At 42.4% G+C, this 27,500-nt stretch overlaps 1 protein-coding gene across 2 annotated transcripts in view; it reads left to right on the top strand.

Moving 5' to 3' along the window:
- LOC128694100 (chromodomain-helicase-DNA-binding protein 7-like) overlaps window positions 1-27,500 on the top strand; it is a 328,549-nt gene that overhangs the window by 225,239 nt on the left and 75,810 nt on the right. For both annotated transcript variants that reach the window (XM_070093744.1, XM_070093743.1), the window contains 5 exons: window positions 1,168-1,364; window positions 11,063-11,225; window positions 11,328-11,482; window positions 13,269-13,629; window positions 15,804-15,915. In XM_070093744.1, the coding sequence (XP_069949845.1) occupies window positions 1,168-1,364; window positions 11,063-11,225; window positions 11,328-11,482; window positions 13,269-13,629; window positions 15,804-15,915 (988 nt within the window). The remainder of the gene's footprint in view (window positions 1-1,167; window positions 1,365-11,062; window positions 11,226-11,327; window positions 11,483-13,268; window positions 13,630-15,803; window positions 15,916-27,500) is intronic.

Genomic DNA, 27,500 nt, shown 5'->3' on the forward strand with positions numbered 1-27,500 from the left:
CCTGTGGTACTGACAGCACAGGTGTCAGGAGTGAACCCTGTGGTGCTGACAGCAGAGGTGTCAGGAGTGAACCCTGTGGTACTGACAGGTACTGATTGGAAAAATTAAGATTCAGGAAGGATATAGGAAAGTACTGGTTTGGTAATAGAGTTGTGGATGAGTGGAACAAACTCCCGAGTACAGTTATAGAGCTATGATGTGTACTTTTAAAAATAGGTTGGATAAATACATGAGTGGGTGTGAGTTGGACCTGACTACACCTACCATCCGACATACGACCTGCTTGACATGCGACCTGCTTGACATGCGACCTGCTTGACATGCGACCTGCTTGACATGCGACCTGCTTGACATGCGACCTGCTTGACATGCGACCTGCTTGACATGCGACCTGCTTGACATGCGACCTGCTTGACTTACGACCTGCTTGACATACGACGACTCGACTTACGACCATGTTTTCTATGCCAAATTTCTATGAAATAAACAAGTGTTTGTGTTGTACACAGTGTTTATTCTAAACTTTACAGTATAAAATACAATATTAACAGCATAAAAGTAAAGGAAAAAATTAAATACCAAAATAAAACAATAAAATAAAGCCATTACGAAAATGTTTTGTTGATATTCAGTAGTAAGGTTCAACTTGCGTCCATTTCGACTTAAGACCGGTTTGTCGGAACCAAACTCGGTCGTAAGTCAGATGGTACCTGTACCTTGTGCTAATTGGTCTGATGCCGTGCCCCTTAAGTGGATGTGACCTGACCTGACTTGGCTAGGTGGGTCATAAGTTGTGCAACAAGTTACCTTGGCCAGCTCCATCATAACAGTTATCAAATACCTTGAGAGAATCATTGTAAACCACATGTGTGTTTTATCTCCTTCCAACACCTTCATAACTGTCATAGTCGCTCTGAAAGAAACAGGATCATAATACCATGTTGGTTTATCTAGTGGTTTAGTAACTGAGAAACAGCATCATCCTGCCATAAACCCATGTTAGTTTATCCTGTGGTTCCTGTCAACCTTTTTAATGTGGTTTATAATGACTGTTGTTTCCTTGTACTACTTAATAATGTGTTGTCTGGCTGTGTGACCCCTATGAGTTTAGTGCTTCCCACAAACATGAGGGTCAGACCAACATTTTATCCTGAGTATATTTTACAGACTTCATCTCAGCCGCCGCCTCCACGGTCCGAGGACGCCGTCACCAACAAGAGCAACAAGAGCAAGAAGCCGCCCACCAAGAGCAAGCCGCCCAAGCCACCCAAGCCGCCGAAGGAACCTAAGTCTAAGAAAGAACCCAAGTCCAAGAAAGAAGTGAAGATCAAGGAGCCTAAAGAACTGAAACCTAGACGTTCCAGGTACCTGATTACCTTTTCCAGATATCTGATTACCTTTTCCAGATATCTGATTACCTTTTCCAGGTACCTGATTACCTTTTCTAGGCCTGCTCTGTTCAAGGCTTGTCTGATCAAGCAGGCTGTTACTGGCCAGCACGGTGCCCTGTTTTTTTCAATGGATTTATTTTATATTTTCCTGCATATTTCTTAATACAGTTATGGCAGTGTAAAACTAGTACCTCCAGAACCTTCCAGGTACAGTAGTCCCTCCAGAACCTTCCAGGTACAGTAGTCCCTCCAGAACCTTCCAGGTACAGTAGTCCCTCCAGAACCTTCCAGGTACAGTAGTCCCTCCAGAACCTTCCAGGTACAGTAGTCCAGAACCTTCCAGGTACAGTAGTCCCTCCAGAACCTTCCAGGTACAGTAGTCCCCTCAAATTCGCAGGAATTACATTCCAAGACCATCTGTGAATTAGGAAAAACTGCGAATTCTGGACGCGGTAAAAAAAGTTTGTTTATAGTTTAAACCCTAAATGTGCTCCCAAAACTTTAACTTCAAACACAGCTTCATACATCATCCTTAACAAAACAAAGAATGTGAAGATAAACGTGTATGTAGTACTGTACTGCTATGTCTCCTGTAGTGCTGTACTGCTGTGTCTCCTGCAGTACTGTACTGCTGTGTCTCCTGTAGTACTGTACTGCTATGTCTCCTGTAGTACTGTACTGCTGTGTCTCCTGTAGTACTGTACTGCTGTGTCTCCTGCAGTACTGTACTGCTGTGTCTCCTGCAGTACTGTACTGCTGTGTCTCCTGCAGTACTGTACTGCTGTGTCTCCTGCAGTACTGTACTGCTGTGTCTCCTGCAGTACTGTACTGCTGTGTCTCCTGCAGTACTGTACTGCTGTGTCTCCTGCAGTACTGTACTGCTGTGTCTCCTGCAGTACTGTACTGCTGTGTCTCCTGCAGTACTGTACTGCTGTGTCTCCTGCAGTACTGTACTGCTGTGTCTCCTGCAGTACTGTACTGCTGTGTCTCCTGCAGTACTGTACTGCTGTGTCTCCTGCAGTACTGTACTGCTGTGTCTCCTGCAGTACTGTACTGCTGTGTCTCCTGCAGTGCTGTACTGCTGTGTCTCCTGCAGTGCTGTACTGCTGTGTCTCCTGCAGTGCTGTACTGCTGTGTCTCCTGCAGTGCTGTACTGCTGTGTCTCCTGCAGTACTGTACTGCTGTGTCTCCTGCAGTGCTGTACTGCTGTGTCTCCTGCAGTGTTGTACTGCTGTGTCTCCTGCAGTGCTGTACTGCTGTGTCTCCTGCAGTGCTGTACTGCTATGTCTCCTGCAGTGCTGTACTGCTGTGTCTCCTGCAGTGTTGTACTGCTGTGTCTCCTGCAGTACTGTACTGCTGTGTCTCCTGCAGTACTGTACTGCTGTGTCTCCTGCAGTACTGTACTGCTGTGTCTCCTGCAGTACTGTACTGCTGTGTCTCCTGCAGTACTGTACTGCTGTGTCTCCTGCAGTACTGTACTGCTGTGTCTCCTGCAGTACTGTACTGCTGTGTCTCCTGCAGTACTGTACTGCTGTGTCTCCTGCAGTGCTGTACTGCTGTGTCTCCTGCAGTGCTGTACTGCTGTGTCTCCTGCAGTGCTGTACTGCTGTGTCTCCTGCAGTGCTGTACTGCTGTGTCTCCTGCAGTGCTGTACTGCTGTGTCTCCTGCAGTGCTGTACTGCTTTGTCTCCTGCAGTGCTGTACTGCTATGTCTCCTGCAGTGCTGTACTGCTGTGTCTCCTGCAGTGCTGTACTGCTGTGTCTCCTGCAGTGCTGTACTGCTGTGTCTCCTGCAGTGCTGTACTGCTGTGTCTCCTGCAGTGCTGTACTGCTGTGTCTCCTGCAGTGCTGTACTGCTGTGTCTCCTGCAGTGCTGTACTGCTGTGTCTCCTGCAGTGCTGTACTGCTGTGTCTCCTGCAGTGCTGTACTGCTGTGTCTCCTGCAGTGCTGTACTGCTGTGTCTCCTGCAGTGCTGTACTGCTGTGTCTCCTGCAGTGCTGTACTGCTGTGTCTCCTGCAGTGCTAGAATGTAAAATGCCGATATAATTCATACAACTTTGGTATGTGTAGTACGGTAAATGTGCGGTAATAATTTAATTTAGTACAAGTAAAGCTAAATGGATACTCACAATAATATTTTATTATATTTTATATGGAAATTTTGCTGAATTTATGTTATATATTTGTTACAAAATTATTAAATTATATTTTTCTTACAGTATAAAATTCAGTACAGGTCCACATCCCTTTATCTGAAACCCTCGGCGCCAGTATTGTTTCGAATTCCAGAATGATTCTCAACACCGCCATGTGGCGGCGTGACCCAGCACTAATATGACCGACTCTCTACACTCCACGAAAAATTTCGCTTTTCGGAACTTTTCCAATTTCATAATTTTGGATAGTGATGTGGAGCTGTTCTAACAGCATAAAAAGTAATAACATGAAATACAAAAATAATAAAATCAAATCATTACAACAACTGTGATGATGACATACAGGAATCTTCTGGGTAGAAATGCTGACACAAACAAGAATAGCATAGAAACAAAAAAAAATACACCAGAATAAATATTATCTAGCATAATATGATTTTCTTTCTTTTTCGGTCACCGTGCCTCAGTGGGAGACGGCCAACTTGTTAAAAAAAAAAAAGAAAGAAAAAAAAATGTGAAGGCCTGTTGTGCAGATAGGAAAGTGTATTTATGGACACCTTCTTTCATCACTCTCACGAGAGAAAACTGACCTAGCACGAGGGTAAACTGTAATAGATACTCGTAGCTTATGAAAATACTGAAAAAAGATGATTTTTTTCGGGAAAAAAATATTTCCCCGAGTACTCGAGTAAGTTATTAGCGTATTTTGTGAAAGTCAGTCAATAATAATAAACGGATTGAAGTGATTTCCACAAAAACATAAAAGAATGATTGCTTTATAAGATTAAGATTTTTTTTTGAAGTATCCCTATCAGCAATTTTCTAAGGCTTGACTTGTGTTTATTTTGACTTGCGGCCGGTTGGACGGAACCAAGCTCGTTTGAAAGTCAGATCGTACCTGTATTGCCATGAAAAAAGCCAGAAAAAATTCCACGAATTTGCGGGGATTTTCGCGAACAATTATTAGTTAGGTTCTAAGAAAAAATCTCCAAATTACCGAAGCCATGAATTCACTTTATATATTATGGTATATATTATGATATATCTCCACTCCACTAACTAGTCCCTCTAGAACCTTCCAGGTATATATTATCATGTATCTCCTCCACTAACTAGTCCCTCTAGAACCTTCCAGGTATATATTATCATGTATCTCCTCCACTAACTAGTCCCTCTAGAACCTTCCAGGTATATATTATCATGTACCTCTCCTCCACTAACTAGTCCCTCTAGAACCTTCCAGGTATATATTATCATGTATCTCCTCCACTAACTAGTCCCTCTAGAACCTTCCAGGTATATATTATCATGTATCTCCTCCACTAACTAGTCCCTCTAGAACCTTCCAGGTATATATTATCATGTATCTCCTCCACTGACTACATATTTAGGACTGGAAAATTTCTTGTAATTTAAATGCTTTATTGGCTCTGTGTTCCAGTTGTGATCTCTGATGTTGTTCCAGTTGTGATCTCTGATGTTGTTCCAGTTGTGATCTCTGATGTTGTTCCAGTTGTGATCTCTGATGTTGTTCCAGTTGTGATCTCTGATGTTGTTCCAGTTGTGATCTCTGATGTTGTTCCATTTGTGATCTCTGATATTGTTCCAGTTGTGATCTCTGATATTGTTCCAGTTGTGATCTCTGATGTTGTTCCAGTTGTGATCTCTGATGTTGTTCCAGTTGTGATCTCTGATATTGTTCCAGTTGTGATCTCTGATATTGTTCCAGTTGTGATCTCTGATATTGTTCCAGTTGTGATCTCTGATGTTCCAGTTGTGATCTCTGATGTCGTTCCAGTTGTGATCTCTGATGTCGTTCCAGTTGTGATCTCTGATGGCATGAATGAGGCTGTCATCACTGAACAGTGTTGTTCCAGTTGTGATCTCTGATGTTGTTCCAGTTGTGATCTCTGATGTTGTTCCATTTGTGATCTCTGATGTTGTTCCATTTGTGATCTCTGATATTGTTCCAGTTGTGATCTCTGATGTTGTTCCAGTTGTGATCTCTGATGTTGTTCCAGTTGTGATCTCTGATATTGTTCCAGTTGTGATCTCTGATATTGTTCCAGTTGTGATCTCTGATATTGTTCCAGTTGTGATCTCTGATGTTCCAGTTGTGATCTCTGATGTCGTTCCAGTTGTGATCTCTGATGTTGTTCCAGTTGTGATCTCTGATGGCATGAATGAGGCTGTCATCACTGAACAGTGTTGTTCCAGTTGTGATCTCTGAGACCCTGAACAAGGCATCACTGAATGAGTTGTGATCTCTGAGACCCTGAACAAGGCTCATCACTGAACAGTGTTGTTCCAGTTGTGATCTCTGAGACCCTGAACAAGGCTGTCATCACTGAACAGTGTTGTTCCAGTTGTGATCTCTGAGACCCTGAACAAGGCTGTCATCACTGAACAGTGTTGTTCCAGTTGTGATCTCTGAGACCCTGAACAAGGCTGTCATCACTGAACATTTAGCAAGAGTGTACAAGTGATTTGAAAAGTGTCACCATAGGCACACTTTCCCTTGTTTTGAAAGATCTCATTATCCAGTCTCATTTTCATGGCTGTCATATTTCTGGCTGTCATATTTCTGGCTGTCATATTTCTGGCTGTCATATTTCTGGCTGTCATATTTCTGGCTGTCATATTTCTGGCTGTCATATTTCTGGCTGTCATATTTCTGGCTGTCATATTTCTGGCTGTCATATTTCTGGCTGTCATATTTCTGGCTGTCATATTTCTGGCTGTCATATTTCTGGCTGTCATATTTCTGGCTGTCATATTTCTGGCTGTCATATTTCTGGCTGTCATATTTCTGGCTGCCATATTTCTGGCTGCCATATTTCTGGCTGCCATATTTCTGGCTGCCATATTTCTGGCTGCCATATTTCTGGCTGCCATATTTCTGGCTGCCATATTTCTGGCTGCCATATTTCTGGCTGCCATATTTCTGGCTGCCATATTTCTGGCTGCCATATTTCTGGCTGCCATATTTCTGGCTGCCATATTTCTGGCTGCCATATTTCTGGCTGCCATATTTCTGGCTGCCATATTTCTGGCTGCCATATTTCTGGCTGCCATATTTCTGGCTGCCATATTTCTGGCTGTCATTTTCCTGGCTGTCATTTTCCTGGCTGTCATGATATTTGCCTTACTGTGATCTTTGAAAGAAGGATCAGCTTGCATTATTATTCCCAAATCTTTCATTGTATTTGGTGATCTTGTGTTTTGTACACACTGAGTTCTTCACTATTGTATATCGACAGTATATTCTGCAGGTTGTTAAGACTTTTATCTATCTGGTGTAGGATTCTGCAGGTTGTTAAGACTTTTATCTATCTGGTGTAGGATTCTGCAGGTTGTTAAGACTTTTATCTATCTGGTGTAAGATTCTGCAGGTTGTCAAGACATCTATCTATCTGATGTAGGATTCTGCAGGTACTAGTTAAGTACAGTACTTGTACCATACAGTACTTGTACCGTATAGTACTTGTACCGTATAGTACTTGTACTGTACAGTACTTGTACCGTACAGTACTTGTACCGTTCAGTACTTGTACCGTTCAGTGCTTGTACCATACAGTGCTTGTACCATACAGTACTTGTACCGTTCAGTACTTGTACTGTTCAGTACTTGTACCATACAGTACTTGTACCATACAGTACTTGTACCATACAGTACTTGTACCATACAGTACTTGTACCGTTCAGTACTTGTACCGTTCAGTACTTGTACCGTTCAGTACTTGTACCATACAGTGCTTGTACCATTCAGTACTTGTACCGTTCAGTACTTGTACCGTACAGTGCTTGTACCGTACAGTACTTGTACCATACAGTGCTTGTACCATACAGTACTTGTACCGTACAGTACTTGTACCATACAGTACTTGTACCATACAGTACTTGTACCATACAGTACTTGTACCGTACAGTACTTGTACCGTACAGTACTTGTACCGTACAGTACTTGTACCGTACAGTACTTGTACCGTACAGTACTTGTACCGTTCAGTACTTGTACCGTACAGTACTTGTACCGTACAGTACTTGTACCGTACAGTACTTGTACCGTTCAGTACTTGTACCGTTCAGTACTTGTACCGTACAGTACTTGTACCGTACAGTACTTGTACCGTACAGTACTTGTACCATTCAGTACTTGTACCGTTCAGTACTTGTACCGTTCAGTACTTGTACCGTACAGTGCTTGTACCATACAGTGCTTGTACCATACAGTACTTGTACAGTACTTGTACTGTACAGTGCTTGCACTGTACTTGTACCGTACTGTACCTGTATGGTACAGTACTTCTACTGTACTGTACTTGTATGGTACAGTACTTGTACCTTGCTGTACTTGTGTGGTACAGTACTTGTACCTTGCTGTACTTGTATGGTACAGTACAGTACTTTCACTGTACCATACTTGTTTGGTACAGTACTTTTACTGTACCATACTTGTATGGTACAGTACTTTTACTGTACCATACTTGTATGGTACAGTACTTTTACTGTACCATACTTGTATGGTACAGTACTTTTACTGTACCATACTTGTATGGTACAGTACTTTTACTGTACCATACTTGTATGGTACAGTACTTTTACTGTACTGTACTTGTATGGCACAGTACTTATACTGTACCGTACTTGTATGGTACAATACTTGTATGGTACAATACTTGTATGGTACAATACTTGTATGGTACAATACTTGTACCGTACAGTACTTGTACCGTACAGTACTTGTACCGTACAGTACTTGTACCGTACAGTACTTGTACCGTACAGTACTTGTACCGTACAGTACTTGTACCGTACAGTACTTGTATGGTACAATACTTGTATGGTACAATACTTGTATGGTACAATACTTGTACGGTACAATACTTGTATGGTACAATACTTGTATGGTTCAATACTTGTATGGTACAATACTTGTATGGTACAGTACTTGTATGGTACAGTACTTGTACGGTACAGTACTGTACTTATACAGTATGCCTGCCTGGAGGGGGTCAACCTGGAGGGCATTCTGGGGATCAATGCCCCCGCGGCCCGGTCCATGACCAGGCCTTGCAGTTTATCAGGGCCTGATGAATGAGGCTGTTACTGCTGGCCGCACGCAATCCAACGTATGAATCACAGCCCGGCTGATCCGGCACCGTCTTTAGATATCTGTCAAGCTCCGTCTTGAAGACAACTAGGGGTCTACCAGTAATGACCCTTATTGCTGGTGGGAGGTTGTTGAATAGTCTTGGGCCCTGGACACTTATTGCATTTTCTCTTATGGTACAGTATAGTACTTGTGCGGTACAGTACTTGTATGGTGCGGTACAGTACTTGTGTGGTACAGTACAGTACTTGTGTGGTACAGTACAGTACTTGTGCTGTACAGTACAGTACTTGTGTGGTACAGTACTTGTGCAGTACAATACAGTACTTGTACAGTACAGTACTTGTGCGGTACAGTACAGTACTTGTACAGTGCTTGTGTGGTATAGTTCAGTAATCGTGCGATACCGTACAGTGCTTGTGCGGTACCGTACAGTGCTCGTGCGGTACCGTACAGTGCTCGTGCGGTACCGTACAGTGCTCGTGCGGTACCATACAATGCTCGTGCGGTACCGTACAGTGCTTGTGCGGTACTGTACAGTGCTTGTGCGGTACCGTACAGTGCTCGTGCAGTACTGTACAGTGCTCGTGCGGTACCGTACATTGCTCGTGCGGTACCGTTCAGTGCTCGTGCGGTACCGTACAGTGCTCGTGCGGTACCGTTCAGTGCTCGTGCGGTACCGTACAGTGCTCGTGCGGTACCGTACAGTGCTTGTGCGGTACAGTACAGTACTGCATTATTTCTTGAGCTAACACTTAAGTACAGCAAAGTGTCTGATATAAAGCTGTAGTCCTGTATTCTTGACTGTAACTTGATCACACTGGAACACTGTCTTCTGGCAGGAGACCACTGTCACTACCACTGTCACTACCCTGGTACTACCACTGTCACTATCACTGTAGTCCTGTGTTCTTGACTGACTGTAACTTGATCACACTGGAACACTGTCTTCTGGCAGCAGACCACTTGTCACTACCACTGTCACTACCCTGGTACTACCACTGTCACTATCACTGTAGTCCTGTGTTCTTGACTGACTGTAACTTGATCACACTGAAACACTGTCTTCTGGCAGTAGACCACTGTCACTACCTCTGTCACTGCCCCTGTCACTACCTCTGTCACTGCCCCTGTCACTACCTCTGTCACTGCCCCTGTCACTACTCTGGTACTACCACTGTCACTACCCTGGTTGTAGATGTTTTCATTAGGTCTGAACAGTGTTGTACCGACATCGTTGTTTGAACAGTGTTGTACCGACAGCGTTGTTTGAACAGTGTTGTACTGACAGCATTGTTTGAACAGTGTTGTACCGACAGCGTTGTCTGAACAGTGTTGCAATGACAGCATTGTCTGAACAGTGTTGCATCGACAGCGTTGTCTGAACAGCGTTGTACCGACAGCGTTGTCTGAACAGTGTTGTTCTGACAGCGTTGTCTGAGCAGTGTTGTTCCGACAGCGTTGTCTGAACAGTGTTGTTCCGACAGCGTTGTCTGAACAGTGTTGTTCCGACAGCGTTGTCTGAACAGTGTTGTTCCGACAGCGTTGTCTGAACAGTGTTGTTCCGACAGCGTTGTCTGAACAGTGTTGTACCGACAGCGTTGTTTGAACAGTGTTGTACTGACAGCATTGTTTGAACAGTGTTGTACCGACAGCGTTGTCTGAACAGTGTTGCAATGACAGCATTGTCTGAACAGTGTTGCATCGACAGCGTTGTCTGAACAGCGTTGTACCGACAGCGTTGTCTGAACAGTGTTGTTCTGACAGCGTTGTCTGAACAGTGTTGTTCCGACAGCGTTGTCTGAACAGTGTTGTTCCGACAGCGTTGTCTGAACAGTGTTGTTCCGACAGCGTTGTCTGAACAGTGTTGTTCCGACAGCGTTGTCTGAACAGTGTTGTTCCGACAGCGTTGTCTGAACAGTGTTGTTCCGACAGCGTTGTCTGAACAGTGTTGTTCCGACAGCGTTGTCTGAACAGTGTTGTTCCGACAGCGTTGTCTGAACAGTGTTGTTCCGACAGCGTTGTCTGAACAGTGTTGTTCCGACAGCGTTGTCTGAACAGTGTTGTTCCGACAGCGTTGTCTGAACAGTGTTGTTCCGACAGCGTTGTCTGAACAGTGTTGTTCCGACAGCGTTGTCTGAACAGTGTTGTTCCGACAGCGTTGTCTGAACAGTGTTGTTCCGACAGCGTTGTCTGAACAGTGTTGTTCCGACAGCGTTGTCTGAACAGTGTTGTTCCGACAGCGTTGTCTGAACAGTGTTGTTCCGACAGCGTTGTCTGAACGGTGTTGTTCCGACAGCGTTGTCTGAACGGTGTTGTTCCGACAGCGTTGTCTGAACGGTGTTGTTCCGACAGCGTTGTCTGAACAGTGTTGTCTGAACAGTGTTGTCGTTTGTTTCAGTGTGTTACCGAGGAAGTCAAGAGCCAAGAAACCGGCGGTGGTGGCGGCAGGTTTGGCACTGGATGGTAATGTCCTTCCTGTAGACAGTGGCACTGGTGCTCCACCTGCAGCACTGATGGATCCAGCTGTGGCACCACCTGGCACTCCTCTAGACCCAACCAAGGTACACTGAACCAGTTGTCGTGTCTCACACACAAGCCTGGTAATGTTTTGCAGCCTGACACTGTAAAAATGTAGTTCCTAACATCCCTGTATGATGTTGCAGGTGAACCCGGCGACAGGTTTGCCCTTACATGCTGGTACTACTGTCACCGTTGGCACTGTCGGCACTGTCCCGCTCACTGTTAACTCGAAGACTAAACTGGAAAAGAAACCTAAAGTAAAGAGTTCAACCCCAAGCAAGAGGAAACCTTCAGCCAAGTGAGTGTGCTGGGGTTCATTATGGTTCTTGAGTGTACCAGCCTGTGTGTGTGCTGGGGTTCATCATGGTCCACTGGTTCTTGAGTGTAACAGCCTGTGTGTGTGTGTGTGTGTGTGTGTGTGCTGGGGTTCATCATGGTCCACTGGTTCTTGAGTGTACCAGCCTGTGTGTGTGTGTGTGTGTGTGTGTGCTGGGGTTCATCATGGTCCACTGGTTCTTGAGTGTACCAGCCTGTGTGTGTGTGTGTGTGTGTGTGTGTGTGTGTGTGTGTGTGCTGGGGTTCATTATGGTTCTTGAGTGTACCAGCCTGTGTGTGTGCTGGGGTTCATCACTGGTTCTTGAGTGTACCAGCCTGTGTGTGTGTGTGCTGGGGTTCATTATGGTTCTTGAGTGTACCAGCCTGTGTGTGTGCTGGGGTTCATCACTGGTTCTTAAGTGTACCAGCCTAGTGGGTGTGTGCTGGGGTTCGTCATGGTCCACTGGTTCTTGAGTGTACCAGCCTAGTGTGTGTGTGTGTGTGTGTGTGTGTGTGTGTGTGTGTGTGTGCGTGTGCTGGGGTTCGTCATGGTCCACTGGTTCTTGAGTGTACCAGCCTAGTGTGTGTGTGTGTGTGTGTGTGTGTGCTGGGGTTCGTCATGGTCCACTGGTTCTTGAGTGTACCAGCCTGTGTGTGTGTGCTGGGGTTCATTATGGTTCTTGAGTGTAACAGCCTGTGTGTGTGTGTGTGTGTGCTGGGGTTCATCATGGTCCACTGGTTCTTGAGTGTACCAGCCTAGTGTGTGTGTGCTGGGGTTCATCATGGTCCACTGGTTCTTGAGTGTACCAGCCTGTGTGTGTGTGTGTGTGTGTGTGTGCTGGGGTTCATCATGGTCCACTGGTTCTTGAGTGTACCAGCCTAGTGTGTGTGTGCTGGGGTTCATCATGGTCCACTGGTTCTTGAGTGTACCAGCCTGTGTGTGTGCTGGGGTTCATCATGGTCCACTGATTCTTGAGTGTACCAGCCTGTGTGTGTGTGTGTGTGTGTGTGTGCTGGGGTTCATTATGGTTCTTGAGTGTACCAGCCTGTGTGTGTGCTGGGGTTCATTATGGTTCTTGAGTGTACCAGCCTGTGTGTGTGCTGGGGTTCATCACTGGTTCTTGAGTGTACCAGCCTGTGTGTGTGTGTGTGTGTGTGTGTGTGTGCTGGGGTTCATTATGGTCCACTGGTTCTTGAGTACCAGCCTAGTGGGTGTGTGTGTGTGTGTGTGTGCTGGGGTTCATCATGGTCCACTGGTTCTTGAGTGTACCAGCCTAGTGTGTGCGTGCTGGAGTTCGTCATGGTCCACTGGTTCTTGAGTGTACCAGCCTAGTGTGTGTGTGTGTGTGTGTGTGTGTGTGCGCTGGAGTTCGTCATGGTCCACTGGTTCTTGAGTGTACCAGCCTAGTGTGTGCGTGCTGGAGTTCGTCATGGTCCACTGGTTCTTGAGTGTACCAGCCTAGTGTGTGTGTGTGTGTGTGTGTGTGCTGGAGTTCGTCATGGTCCACTGGTTCTTGAGTGTACCAGCCTAGTGTGTGTGTGTGTGTGTGTGCGTGTGTGTGTGTGTGTGCGTGTGTGTGTGTGTGTGCGTGTGTGTGTGTGTGTGCTGGAGTTCATCATGGTCTGCTGGTTCTTGAGTGTACCAGCCTAATGTGTGTGCTGGGGTTCAAGTCATGGTTCATTCTGCTGCTAGCAGACAGTGCTGCTTCACTTGCTGAAGCAGGTTGTTGGTGCTAGCAGTCAGTGCTTAATGGTGTTCATCTCTGCAGGTTGTCGCTAAACTTCAAGCGTAAAAGGAAGCGTCGTGGGTCCGAGTCGGACTTCTCCGACCTCGAGGGAAGTGGCATTGTGTGCGGTGGTGGTGTTCACAAGGAAGAAGATGAAGTTAACAAGAGAAGATCAGGACGAAACACGCTACGCAAGAAGTATGTTGATGAACTTGACTTAAACCTTTCTGATGATGACAACTTTGTCATCAAGAACAATGGCAAGAATAACAGTGGCGGCGGCGACCCCCAGAGTGCTGCCGACCTCGCTGCCGCTTACACCGGCAACACCGCCACAACAACCACAACAACCATCTCCGATGAAGTAGAAGGCAACCTGGTGAAACCTAACTTTGTTTATGTGGTGAGTCCCCCCACATGTCTCTGTGAGTCCCCCCACATGTCTCTGTGAGTCCCCCCACATGTCTCTGTGAGTCCTCCCACATGTCTGTGAGTTCCCCCACATGTCTGTGTGTCCCCCCACATGTCTGTGTGAGTCCCCCACATGTCTGTGCGAGTCGCCCCCACATGTCTGTGCGAGTCGCCCCCACATGTCTGTGCGAGTCGCCCCCACATGTCTGTGCGAGTCGCCCCCACATGTCTGTGCGAGTCGCCCCCACATGTCTGTGCATCCCCCCACATGTCTGTGCGAGTCCCCCCACATGTCTGTGCGAGTCCCCCCACATGTCTGTGCGAGTCCCCCCACATGTCTGTGCGAGTCCCCCCACATGTCTGTGCGAGTCCTCCCACATGTCTGTGTGAGTCCCCCCCACATGTCTGTGCGAGTCCCCCACATGTCTGTGTGAGTCCCCCCACATGTCTGTGCGAGTCCCCCATGTCTGTGCGAGTCCCCCCACATGTCTGTGTGAGTCCCCCCACATGTCTGTGCGAGTCCCCCCACATGTCTGTGCGAGTCCCCCCACATGTCTGTGCGAGTCCCCCCACATGTCTGTGCGAGTCCCCCCACATGTCTGTGCGAGTCCCCCCACATGTCTGTGCGAGTCCCCCATGTCTGCGAGTCCCCCCACATGTCTGTGCGAGTCCCCCCACATGTCTGTGCGAATCACTGTGATAGTTACAATGACCAGTCACCCTCATGATAGTTATGATGACCACCCTCATGATGGTTATAATGACCAGTCACCCACATGATGGTTATAATGACCAATCACCCACATGATGGTTATAATGACCAATCACCCACTTGGGTAGTTATGATGACCAGTCACCCACTTGATAGTTATGACCAGTCATCCACACATCTGGGGTGTAGACATGTGGTCTTGGGTGTTCCATAAACAAGTATTGAATGTTCCAAACACTGTTGAAACACTTAAGTGATCTTTAACCCTTTCAGGGTCCGTGCCGTAGATCTACGGCTTTACTTTCAGGGTCCAAACCGTAGATCTACGCCATGAGCTCAGCTCACTCTGATAAGCTGTGAGTGGTAAATTTGGGCCTAGATATGAGAGAATACATCTATGTGGTATGTGTGCACCACATAAAACAAACCCTGCAGCACACTGTGTATAATGAGAGAAAAAAAACTGAGACCGTGATTTATGATTAAAACAGCTACTTTGCAGTGTTTTTTCCTATGTTTTTTATGGTTGTATTTGCAATTTCTTGGCCTCATTTGATAGAATGGAAGACATATTACAGAAATAGAGATGATTTTGATTGGCTTTAGCACTGGAAATGGTTTGAAACTGAGCTCAAAGTAGTGGAAATGTTAAATTTTTGCCGATGTTCAAGAGTAAACAAACAACCTCACACGTCTAATACACATCAGCTGGTGGGTCTAATATACATTCACAAATGTGGTGATGATATTTATACAATTATTACAATATTGCATAACAGTAAATCTTCTATTTTTTAGTGTGAATAAAAATTCATTGTGAATAAAAAATCAAAATGGAATTCACTTGTAACTAATGAACAGAGGAAATGTTAGTTTAGTGCCAGGAATACCAACATTGTTTATTCTGGACCCTATTTTGAAATTGGAATATTTTGAACTTTGTGTTAAATTGGCCAAATTACCAATTTCCGATCACTTTATTTTGTAGTTGAGAAAGTTGACCTGGCGATTTCTTGTGCTCAATCGATAGAATAGAAGTAATACTAGTGAAATAGCTAAGAATTTGGTCGACTGGAATAATGTAATTGGCCTAAAATGGGAGTCAAAGTCGGCAAAATCGCCAATTCGTAAATATCAGACACATCAAAATTCGCAAGAGCATAATTTAGTCAATTTTCCATCAAATTTCGTACTTTTTGTTTTATTACCTTCAGAAAAAGATTCTCTACCATTTCATAAGAAAAAATAACAAAATTTTTTTTTTTAAATTCTTGGACCCTGGTGTGCACATTGAAATTTGGCCTCTGGACCCTGAAAGGGTTAAGGCTCACTCTTAGTGTTTTAAGACCACACAAGACACTATGGTAGTACACTATATTTGTTTTGACATAGGTTGTAGTGTTTCAGGATGCTAACAGTGAAGACACTATGGTGGTACACTGTACTTGTTTCAGGATGCTAACAGTGAAGACACTATGGTGGTACAGAGCATCCTGGGTATGAGGACCGGTCAGAGAGAGGTAGAGACGGACACAGACGATGATCTCCAGCAGACAGAACAAGCCGGTAATTATAATATATATTTTGTTCTCTTTATCCAATATTCTTTATTTCTTTGTCATCTTTTGCATCTTTATCAGATCTTCTGTTGATGGTGATATTGTTAACCTGTTTAGGGACTGTACCATAGTACTGTGTGATAAGTTCAGGGTCTATACCATAGTACTGTGTGATAAGTTCAGGGACTGTACCATAGTACTGTGTGATAAGTTCAGGGTCTGTACCATAGTACTGTGTGATAAGTTCAGGGTCTGTACCATAGTACTGTGTGATAAGTTCAGGGTCTGTACCATAGTACTGTGTGATAAGTTCAGGGTCTGTACCATAGTACTGTGTGATAAGTTCAGGGTCTGTACCATAGTACTGTGTAAAGTTTAGGGTCTGTGCCATAGTACTGTGTAATAAGTTCAGGGTCAGTACCATAGTACAGGATGACTATCACTAATCCAGCATCATAGGGACCTGTAGTGTGCCGGATCAGTGATTTTGTTGCATTAGAGTGTGGTTAGGTTAGAATACACTTAACCCAACAGCTAACCATCTCATACTACCTTTAAAATACCCCATAAATCAGTACAAGTTGGTTAACCCTTTCCGTCATGACTCCTGCTGCTCGCAAGCTTTCTCCCAGTGTTAAAGAATTGAAAAAAAAAAAATCTAAATGAAATGATTGAGAATCTTTTTTCCAAAGGTAACGAAAACAAACATATGAATTTGAGGGAAAACTTGCAGAATTATGCTCTCACAAAGTTAGCGATCTCAGCGACATTTACGCATCGGAGATTTCGCCCACTTTATGCCCAGTCGACCAAATTCATGGCTATTTTGCTAGTATTCCTTCTATTCTCTTGATTGAGTACAAGAAACTGCCCATTTACCTATTTCAAGTACCAAATAGTGATCAGAAATTGGTAATTTGGCCAATTACACAAAATTTCAAGAGATGTCAGTTTCAGAATAGCGTCGAGAACAAACAGTGCAGACATTCTTGGGACTAATTAACATTTCCTTTATTCATCAGTCACGTCTCCCGACGCCTCTTATATTATGCTTTCTTTCTGTTCTGAATTTTTATTCTTACAAAAAAAACAGAAGATATGCTGTTATGCAGATTACTGCATTATTGTATAAATAATATCAGCCCATTCATGACTGCGTATTAGACCAGCCAGTTGGACACACATTGGATGCATGATGTGATTGGTTTACTCTTGAACATTGGCAAAAATTGAACATTTCCACTTTTTTGAACTCAGTTTCAAGGTACTTTCTGTCCTGAAACCATTCAAAATCATCTCTTATTTCTTTAATAGCTTCCATTTCATCAGATAAGACCAAAAAACCGAGAATACAGTCAATATTTTATACCAAAAACACGGTCGCCTTTTTTTTTTTTTCTTGTGTACTGTGTGATGCAGGATTTTTTTTATATAGTGCACACTTCCCACATAGTTGTATTCTCGCAACTAGGCCCAGATTTAACGCTCACAGCTTATCTGAGTGAGCTGAGCTAGTGGCGTCATACTATGGGACCGACAGCGGCCTCAAAGCCATGATACAATAGGATGACAATGCAAGAGTTAATGTTAACCAATTTGACTTATAAGAAAGTTCATCACTGACGCTTCCAAAGTGAAGAGCAGAAGTTTAAAACTTAGCAGGTTTCACTTACACGTAACGTAAAGCACTTCATCAGAACTTGATGAACTCTTTCCTTGACTCACGAAATCGTAATGACACGATTGCAAACAAACCATACCCCGGCCGGGATTGAACCCGCGGTCATAGTCATAGACGAATCTTATTGTGGCTAGCTGGTCTAGTGGCTAACGCGACGGGCTGGAGTTTTGAGATTCTATGACCGCGGGTTCAATCCCAGCCGGGGTATGGTTAACTCTTTCCTTCCTTCATTATTTTCTTTTACACATCTGTTTCTTTGAAACATTATTAGCAAAGAAATAATTTGATTATTATACAGAGAATTCTAAGTTGAGAAATTATAATGTGATGCAAGTTGATCCAGGGCAGGTAGATGGTGAGGTGAAGATGACTTGTAGAGGTGGCAAGGGCAGGTAGATAGAAGGGGGAAGGTTGGTAAAGAAGGTGTGTAAATCTGAGGTGGAAAGAAAAGGAAGGGGTTTTGCCAGAGACGGTAGGAGGCAAGAGTTACCAGAATGTTGGAGGTTTTAGAGGCTTGACCATCCTTCAGTGACCATCCTGTGAGTGTCTTGGATAACAGAAAGTGGTGACAATTGGGATTTAATTGACCTAGTGTTGAAGTGTGAGCCAATTATTTGTTATGAAAAGATTCAGGGAAACCATTTAGCCAGACTTTGTCCTAGAGGTGAGAAGTACAGTGCCTGTACTCTGAAGGATGAGTGAGGATGTTAGTCCTGGTGGTGAGAAGTACAGTACCTAAAGTCTGAAGGATGAGTGAGGATGCTACAGTCCTGGAGGTGAGAAGTACAGTGCCTGTACTCTGAAGGATGAGTGAGGATGTTAGTCCTAGTGGTGGAAGTTCAGTGCTTGTACTCTGAAGGATGAGTGAGGATGCTACAGGTCTGGGGGTGGGAAGTACAGTGCCTATACTCTGAAGGATAAGTGAGGATCCTATAGTCCTTGAGGTGGGAAGTACAGTGCCTGTACTCTGAAGGATGAGTGAGGATGCTACAGTCCTGATGGTGGGAAGTACTGTGCTTGTACTCTGAAGGATGAGTGAGGATGCTTCAGTCCTGGAGGTGGGAAGTACAGTGCCCATACTCTGAAGGATGAGTGAGGATGCTACAGTCCTGTAGGTGGGAAGTACAGTGCCTGTACTCTGAAGGATGAGTGAGGATGTTAATCCTGGAGGTGGGAGATACAGTACCTACACTCTGAAGGATGGGTGAGGATGTTAATCCTGGTGGTGGAAAGTGCAGCACCTGTTCTCTGAAGGATGAGTAAGGATGTTAGTCCTGGAGGTGGGAAGTACAGTACCTGTGCCCTGGAGGATGAGTGAGGATGTTAATCCTGGAATTGGGAAGTACAGTACCTATTACAAACACAGGTTATGAATGGCCTCTGACTTGATCATAAAGGCCTGCGACTTGATCATAAAGGCCTGCAACTTGATCATAAAGGCCTGCGACTTGATCACAAAGGCCTGCGACTTGATCACAAAGGCCTGCGACTTGATCACAAAGCCCTGCGACTTGATCACAAAGGCCTGCGACTTGATCACAAAGGCCTGTGACTTGATCACAAAGGCCTGCGACTTGATCACAAAGGCCTGCGACTTGATCACAAAGGCCTGCGACTTGATCACAAAGGCCTGCGACTTGATCACAAAGGCCTGCGACTTGATCACAAAGGCCTGCGACTTGATCACAAAGGCCTGCGACTTGATCACAAAGGCCTGCGACTTGATCACAAAGGCCTGCGACTTGATCACAAAGGCCTGCGACTTAATCACAAAGGCCTGCGACTTGATCACAAAGGCCTGCGACTTGATCACAAAGGCCTGCGACTTGATCATAAAAGCCTGTGACTTGATCATAAAGGCCTCTGACTTGGTCACAATAGATTTTGGAGGAAGACAAGACAGAATGAGAGATAGAGATAAATAGAGATAAATAGAGATAGATAGAGATAGAGATAGATAGAGATAGATATAGAGATAGATAGAGATAGAGATAGATAGAGATAGATAGAGATAGAGATAGATAGAGATAGATAGAGATAGATAGAGATAGATAGAGATAGATAGAGATAGATAGAGATAGATAGAGATAGATAGAGATAGATAGAGATAGATAGAGATAGATAGAGATAGATAGAGATAGATAGAGATAGAGATAGAGATAGATAGAGATAGATAGAGATAGATAGAGATAGACAGAGATAGAGATAGAGATAGAGATAGAGATAGATAGAGATAGATAGAGATAGAGATAGAGATAGAGATAGATAGAGATAGATAGAGATAGATAGAGATAGATAGAGATAGATAGAGATAGATAGAGATAGATAGAGATAGATAGAGATAGAGATAGAGATAGAGATAGAGATAGAGATAGAGATAGAGATAGAGATAGAGATAGATAGAGATAGATAGAGATAGATAGAGATAGATAGAGATAGATAGAGATAGATAGAGATAGATAGAGATAGATAGAGATAGATAGAGATAGATAGAGATAGATAGAGATAGAGATAGAGATAGAGATAGAGATAGAGATAGAGATAGAGATAGAGATAGAGATAGAGATAGAGATAGAGATAGAGATAGAGATAGAGATAGAGATAGAGATAGAGATAGATAGAGATAGATAGAGATAGATAGAGATAGATAGAGATAGATAGAGATAGATAGAGATAGAGATAGAGATAGAGATAGAGATAGAGATAGAGATAGAGATAGAGATAGAGATAGAGATAGAGATAGAGAGAGATAGAGAGAGATAGAGAGAGATAGAGAGAGATAGAGAGAGAGAGAGAGAGAGAGAGAGAGAGAGAGAGAGAGAGAGAGAGAGAGAGAGAGATAGATATATATATATAGATATATATATATATATATTGAACAAAAGTACCAACCACTCCAACACTATATCCCCCCCTGCTTTTAACATTTCTGTCATGATCCCATCAGTACCAGCTGCTTTACCCCCTTTCATTCTACGTAATGCCTCACGTACCTCCACCACACTTACATTCTGCTCTTCTTCACTCCTAAAAGATGGTATACCTCCCTGGCCAGTGCATGAAATTACCGCCTCCCTTTCTTCCTTAACATTTAAAAGTTCCTCAAAATATTCTCGCCATCTACCTGATACCTCCCTCTCCCCATCTACTAACTCCCCTACTCTGTTTTTAACTGACAAATCCATACTTTCCCTAGGCTTTCTTAACTTGTTTAACTCACTCCAAAATTTTTTCTTATTTTCATTAAAATTTCTTGACAGTGCCTCTCCCACTCTTTCATCTGCTCTCCTTTTGCACTCTCTCACCACTCTCTTCACCTTTCTTTTACTCTCCATATACTCTGCTCTTCTTATAACACTTCTGCTTTGTAAAAACCTCTCGTAAGCTACCTTTTTCTCTTTTATCACACCCTTTACTTCATCATTCCACCAATCACTCCTCTTTCCTCCTGCCCCCACCCTCCTATAACCACAAACTTCTGCTCCACATTCTAATACTGCATTTTTAAAACTATTCCAACTCTCTTCAACCCCCCCACTACTCATCTTTGCACTAGCCCACCTTTCTGCCAACAGTCGCTTATATCTCCCCCGAACTTCCTCCTCCCTTAGTTTATACACTTTCACCTCCCTCTTACTTGTTGTTGCCACCTTCCTCTTTTCCCATATACCTCTTACTCTAACTGTAGCTACAACTAAATAATGATCTGATATATCAGTTGCCCCTCTGTAAACATGTACATCCTGGAGCCTACCCATCAACCTTTTATCCACCAATACATAATCTAACAAACTACTTTCATTACGTGCTACATCATACCTTGTATATTTATTTATCCTCTTTTTCATAAAATATGTATTACTTATTACCAAATCTCTTTCTACACATGGCTCAATTAAAGGCTCCCATTTACATTTACCCCTGGCACCCCAAATTTACCTACTACTCCCTCCATAACATTTTTCCCCCAACCACCATTACTCTCACACTTGATTCAAAACTCCCCACACATTCACTCAACATTTCCCAAAATCTCTCTCTCTCCTCTACACTTCTTTCTTCTCCAGGTGCATACACGCTTACTATAACCCACTTTTCACATCCAATCTTTATTTTACTCCACATAATCCTTGAATTAATACATTTATAGTCCCTCTTTTCCTGCCATAGCTTATCCTTCAACATTATTGCTACTCCTTCTTTAGCTCTAACTCTATTTGAAACCCCTGACCTAATCCCATTTATTCCTCTCCATTGAAACTCTCCCACCCCCTTCAGCTTCGTTTCACTTAAAGCCAGGACATCCAGCTTCTTCTCATTCATAACATCCACAATCATCTCTTTCTTATCATTTGCACAACATCCACGCACATTCAGACTTCCCACTTTGACAATTTTCTTCTTCTTATTCTTTTTAGTAATCTTTACAGGAAAAGGGGTAACTAACCCATTGTTCCCGGCATTTTAGTTGACTTTTACAACACGCATGGCTTACGGAGGAAAGATTCTTATTCTACTTCCCCATGGATATAAAAGGAAAAGTAATAAGACCAAGAACTATTAAGATAAAATCTAAGAAAACTCAGATGAGTGTGTATAAACGTGTACATGTATGTGTAGTGTGACCTAAGTGTAAGTAGAAGTAGCAAGACATACCTGTAATCTTGCATATTTATGAGACAGACAAAAGACACCAGCAATCCTACCATCATGTAAAACAATTACAGGCTTTTGTTTTACATTCACTTGGCAGGATGGTAGTACCTCCCTTTAGGAAAGGTAGGGGGTGTGTGGACCAGGTGTTTACAGTGAAACATATAAGTGAACAGTATTTAGATAAGGCAAAAGAGGTCTTTGTGGCATTTATTGATTTGGAAAAGGCATATGACAGGGTGGATAAGGGGGCAATGTGGCAGATGTTGCAGGTGTATGGTGTAGGAGGTAGGTTACTGAAAGCAGTGAAGAGTTTTTATGAGGATAGTGAGGCTCAAGTTAGAGTATGTAGGAAAGAGGGAAAGTATTTCCCAGTAAAAGTAGGCCTTAGACAAGGATGTGTGATGTCACCGTTGTTGTTTAATATATTTATAGATGGGGTTGTAAGAGAAGTAAATGCGAGGGTCTTGGCAAGAGGCGTGGAGTTAAAAGATAAAGAATCACACATAAAGTGGGAGTTGTCACAGTTGCTCTTTGCTGATGACACTGTGCTCTTGGGAGATTCTGAAGAGAAGTTGCAGAGATTGGTGGATGAATTTGGTAGGGTGTGCAAAAGAAGAAAATTAAAGGTGAATACAGGAAAGAGTAAGGTTATGAGGATAACAAAAAGATTAGGTGATGAAAGATTGGATATCAGATTGGAGGGAGAGAGTATGGAGGAGGTGAATGTATTCAGATATTTGGGAATGGACATGTCAGCGGATATATATATATATATATATATATTCTTTCTTTCAACACACCGGCCGTATCCCACCGAGGCGGGGTGGCCCAAAAGGAAAAACGAAAGTTTCTCCTTTTACATTTAGTAATATATACAGGAGAAGAGGTTACTAGCCCCTTGCTCCCGGCATTTTAGTTGCCTCTTACAACACGCATGGCTTACGGAGGAAGAATTCTGTTCCACTTCCCCATGGAGATAAGAGGAAATAAACAAGAATAAGAACTAGAAAGAAAATAGAAGAAAACCCAGAGGGGTGTGTATATATGTGCTTGTACATGTATGTGTAGTGTGACCTAAATGCAAGTAGAAGTAGCAAGACATACCTGAAATCTTGCATGTTTATGAGACAGACAAAAGACACCAGCAATCCTACCATCATGTAAAACAATTACAGGCTTTCGTTTTACACTCACTTGGCAGGACGGTAGTACCTCCCTGGGTGGTTGCTGTCTACCAACCTACTACCTATAATATATATATATATATATATATATATATATATATATATATATATATAACCGGGGGTCCACTGTATATATATATATATATATATATATATACATATATATATATATATATATATATATATTTTTTTTTTTTTTTTTTTTTTCAACAAGTCGGCCGTCTCCCACCGAGGCAGGGTGACCCAAAAAAGAAAGAAAATCCCCAAAAAGAAAATACTTTCATCATCATTCAACACTTTCACCACACTCGCACATTATCACTGTTTTTGCAGAGGTGCTCAGAATACAACAGTCTAGAAGCATACACATATAAAGATACACAACATATCCCTCCAAACTGCCAATATCCCAAACCCCTCCTTTAAAGTGCAGGCATTGTACTTCCCATTTCCAGGACTCAAGTCCGACTATATGAAAATAACCGGTTTCCCTGAATCCCTTCACTAAATATTACCCTGCTCACACTCCAATAGATCGTCAGGTCCCAAGTACCATTCGTCTCCATTCACTCCTATCTAACACGCTCACGCACGCTTGCTGGAAGTCCAAGCCCCTTACCCACAAAACCTCCTTTACCCCCTCTCTCCAACCCTTTCGAGGACGACCCCTACCCCGCCTTCCTTCCCCTATAGATTTATATGCTTTCCATGTCATTCTATTTTGATCCATTCTCTCTAAATGACCAAACCACCTCAACAACCCCTCTTCTGCCCTCTGACTAATACTTTTATTAACTCCACACCTTCTCCTAATTTCCACACTCTGAATTTTCTGCATAATATTTACACCACACATTGCCCTTAAACAGGACATCTCCACTGCCTCCAACCGTCTCCTCGCTGCTGCATTTACCACCCAAACTTCACACCCATATAAGAGTGTTGGTACTACTATACTTTCATACATTCCCTTCTTTGCCTCCATAGATAACGTTTTTTGACTCCACATATACCTCAACGCACCACTCACCTTTTTTCCCTCATCAATTCTATGATTAACCTCATCCTTCATAAATCCATCCGCCGACACGTCAACTCCCAAGTATCTGAAAACATTCACTTCTTCCATACTCCTCCTCCCCAATTTGATATCCAATTTTTCTTTATCTAAATCATTTGACACCCTCATCACCTTACTCTTTTCTATGTTCACTTTCAACTTTCTACCTTTACACACATTCCCAAACTCATCCACTAACCTTTGCAATTTTTCTTTAGAATCTCCCATAAGCACAGTATCATCAGCAAAAAGTAACTGTGTCAATTCCCATTTTTATATATATATATATATCTATATATATATATCTATATATATAATCTATATATATATATATCTATATATATATATATATATCTATATATATATATCTATATATATATATCTATATATATATATATATCTATATATATATATCTATATATATATATCTATATATATATATATCTATATATATATATATATATATATATCTATATATATATATATAGATATATATATATATATATATCTATATATATCTATATATATCTATATATATCTATATATATCTATATCTATCTATATATATATATATATATATATATATATATATATATATATATATATATATATATATATATATATATATATATATATATATATATATTTATATATATTTATATATATATATTTATATATTTATATATATTTATAGGTAGTAGGTTGGTAGACAGCAACCACCCAGGGAGGTACTACCGTCCTGCCAAGTGAGTGTAAAACGAAGCCTGTGATTGTTTTACATGATGGTAGGATTGCTGATGTCTTTTGTCTGTCTCATAAATATGCAAGATTACAGGCATGTCTTGCTACTTCTACTTACACTTAGGTCACACTACACATACATGTACACATTTATTTATACACACTCATCTGAGTTTTCTTTGATTTTATCTTAATAGTTCTTGGTCTTATTAATTTTCCTTTTATATCCATGGGGAAGTGGAATAAGAATCTTTCCTCCGTAAGCCATGCGTGTTGTAAAAGTCAACTAAAATGCCGGGAACAATGGGCTAGTAACCCCTTTTCCTGTAAAGATTACTAAAAAGAATAAGAAGAAGAAAATTGTCAAAGTGGGAAGTCTGAATGTGCGTGGATGTTGTGCAGATGATAAGAAAGAGATGATTGTGGATGTTATGAATGAGAAGAAGCTGGATGTCCTGGCTTTAAGTGAAACAAAGCTGAAGGGGGTGGGAGAGTTTCAGTGGAGAGGAATAAATGGGATTAGGTCAGGGGTTTCAAATAGAGTTAGAGCTAAAGAAGGAGTAGCAATAATGTTGAAGGATAAGCTATGGCAGGAAAAGAGGGACTATAAATGTATTAATTCAAGGATTATGTGGAGTAAAATAAAGATTGGATGTGAAAAGTGGGTTATAATAAGCGTGTATGCACCTGGAGAAGAGAGAAGTGTAGAGGAGAGAGAGAGATTTTGGGAAATGTTGAGTGAATGCATGGGGAGTTTTGAATCAAGTGTGAGAGTAATGGTGGTTGGGGATTTCAATGCTAAAGTGGGTAAAAATGTTATGGAAGGAGTAGTAGGTAAATTTGGGGTGCCAGGGGTAAATGTAAATGGGGAGCCTTTAATTGAGCTATGTGTAGAAAGAAATTTGGTAATAAGTAATACATATTTTATGAAAAAGAGGATAAATAAATATACAAGGTATGATGTAGCACGTAATGAAAGTAGTTTATTAGATTATGTATTGGTGGATAAAAGGTTGATGGGTAGGCTCCAGGATGTACATGTTTATAGAGGGGCAACTGATATATCGGATCATTATTTAGTTGTAGCTACAGTTAGAGTAAGAGGTAGATGGGAAAAGAGGAAGGTGGCAACAACAAGTAAGAGGGAGGTGAAAGTGTATAAACTAAGGGAGGAGGAAGTTCGGGTGAGATATAAGCGACTATTGGCAGAAAGGTGGGCTAGTGCAAAGATGAGTAGTGGGGGGGTTGAAGAGGGTTGGAATAGTTTTAAAAATGCAGTATTAGAATGTGGGGCAGAAGTTTGTGGTTATAGGAGGGTGGGGGCAGGAGGAAAGAGGAGTGATTGGTGGAATGATGAAGTAAAGGGTGTGATAAAAGAGAAAAAGGTAGCTTATGAGAGGTTTTTACAAAGCAGAAGTGTTATAAGAAGAGCAGAGTATATGGAGAGTAAAAGAAAGGTAAAGAGAGTGGTGAGAGAGTGCAAAAGGAGAGCAGATGATAGAGTGGGAGAGGCACTGTCAAGAAATTTTAATGAAAATAAGAAAAAATTTTGGAGTGAGTTAAACAAGTTAAGAAAGCCTAGGGAAAATATGGATTTGTCAGTTAAAAACAGAGTAGGGGAGTTAGTAGATGGGGAGATGGAGGTATTGGGTAGATGGCGAGAATATTTTGAGGAACTTTTAAATGTTAAGGAAGAAACAGAGGCAGTAATTTCATGCACTGGTCAGGGAGGTATACCATCTTTTAGGAGTGAAGAAGAGCAGAATGTAAGTGTGGGGGAGGTACGTGAGGCATTACGTAAAATGAAAGGGGGTAAAGCAGCTGGAACTGATGGGATCATGACAGAAATGTTAAAAGCAGGGGGGGATATAGTGTTGGAGTGGTTGGTACTTTTGTTTAATAAATGTATGAAAGAGGGGAAGGTACCTAGGGATTGGCAGAGAGCATGTATAGTCCCTTTATATAAAGGGAAAGGGGACAAAAGAGACTGTAAAAATTATAGAGGAATAAGCTTACTGAGTATACCAGGAAAAGTGTACGGTAGGGTTATAATTGAAAGAATTAGAGGTAAGACAGAATGTAGGATTGCGGATGAGCAAGGAGGTTTTAGAGTGGGTAGGGGATGTGTAGATCAGGTGTTTACATTGAAGCATATATGTGAACAGTATTTAGATAAAGATAGGGAAGTTTTTATTGCATTTATGGATTTAGAAAAGGCATATGATAGAGTGGATAGAGGAGCAATGTGGCAGATGTTGCAAGTATATGGA

The sequence above is a fragment of the Cherax quadricarinatus genome, chromosome 43 (assembly GCF_038502225.1).
Source record: "Cherax quadricarinatus isolate ZL_2023a chromosome 43, ASM3850222v1, whole genome shotgun sequence".
NCBI lineage: Eukaryota > Metazoa > Arthropoda > Malacostraca > Decapoda > Parastacidae > Cherax > Cherax quadricarinatus.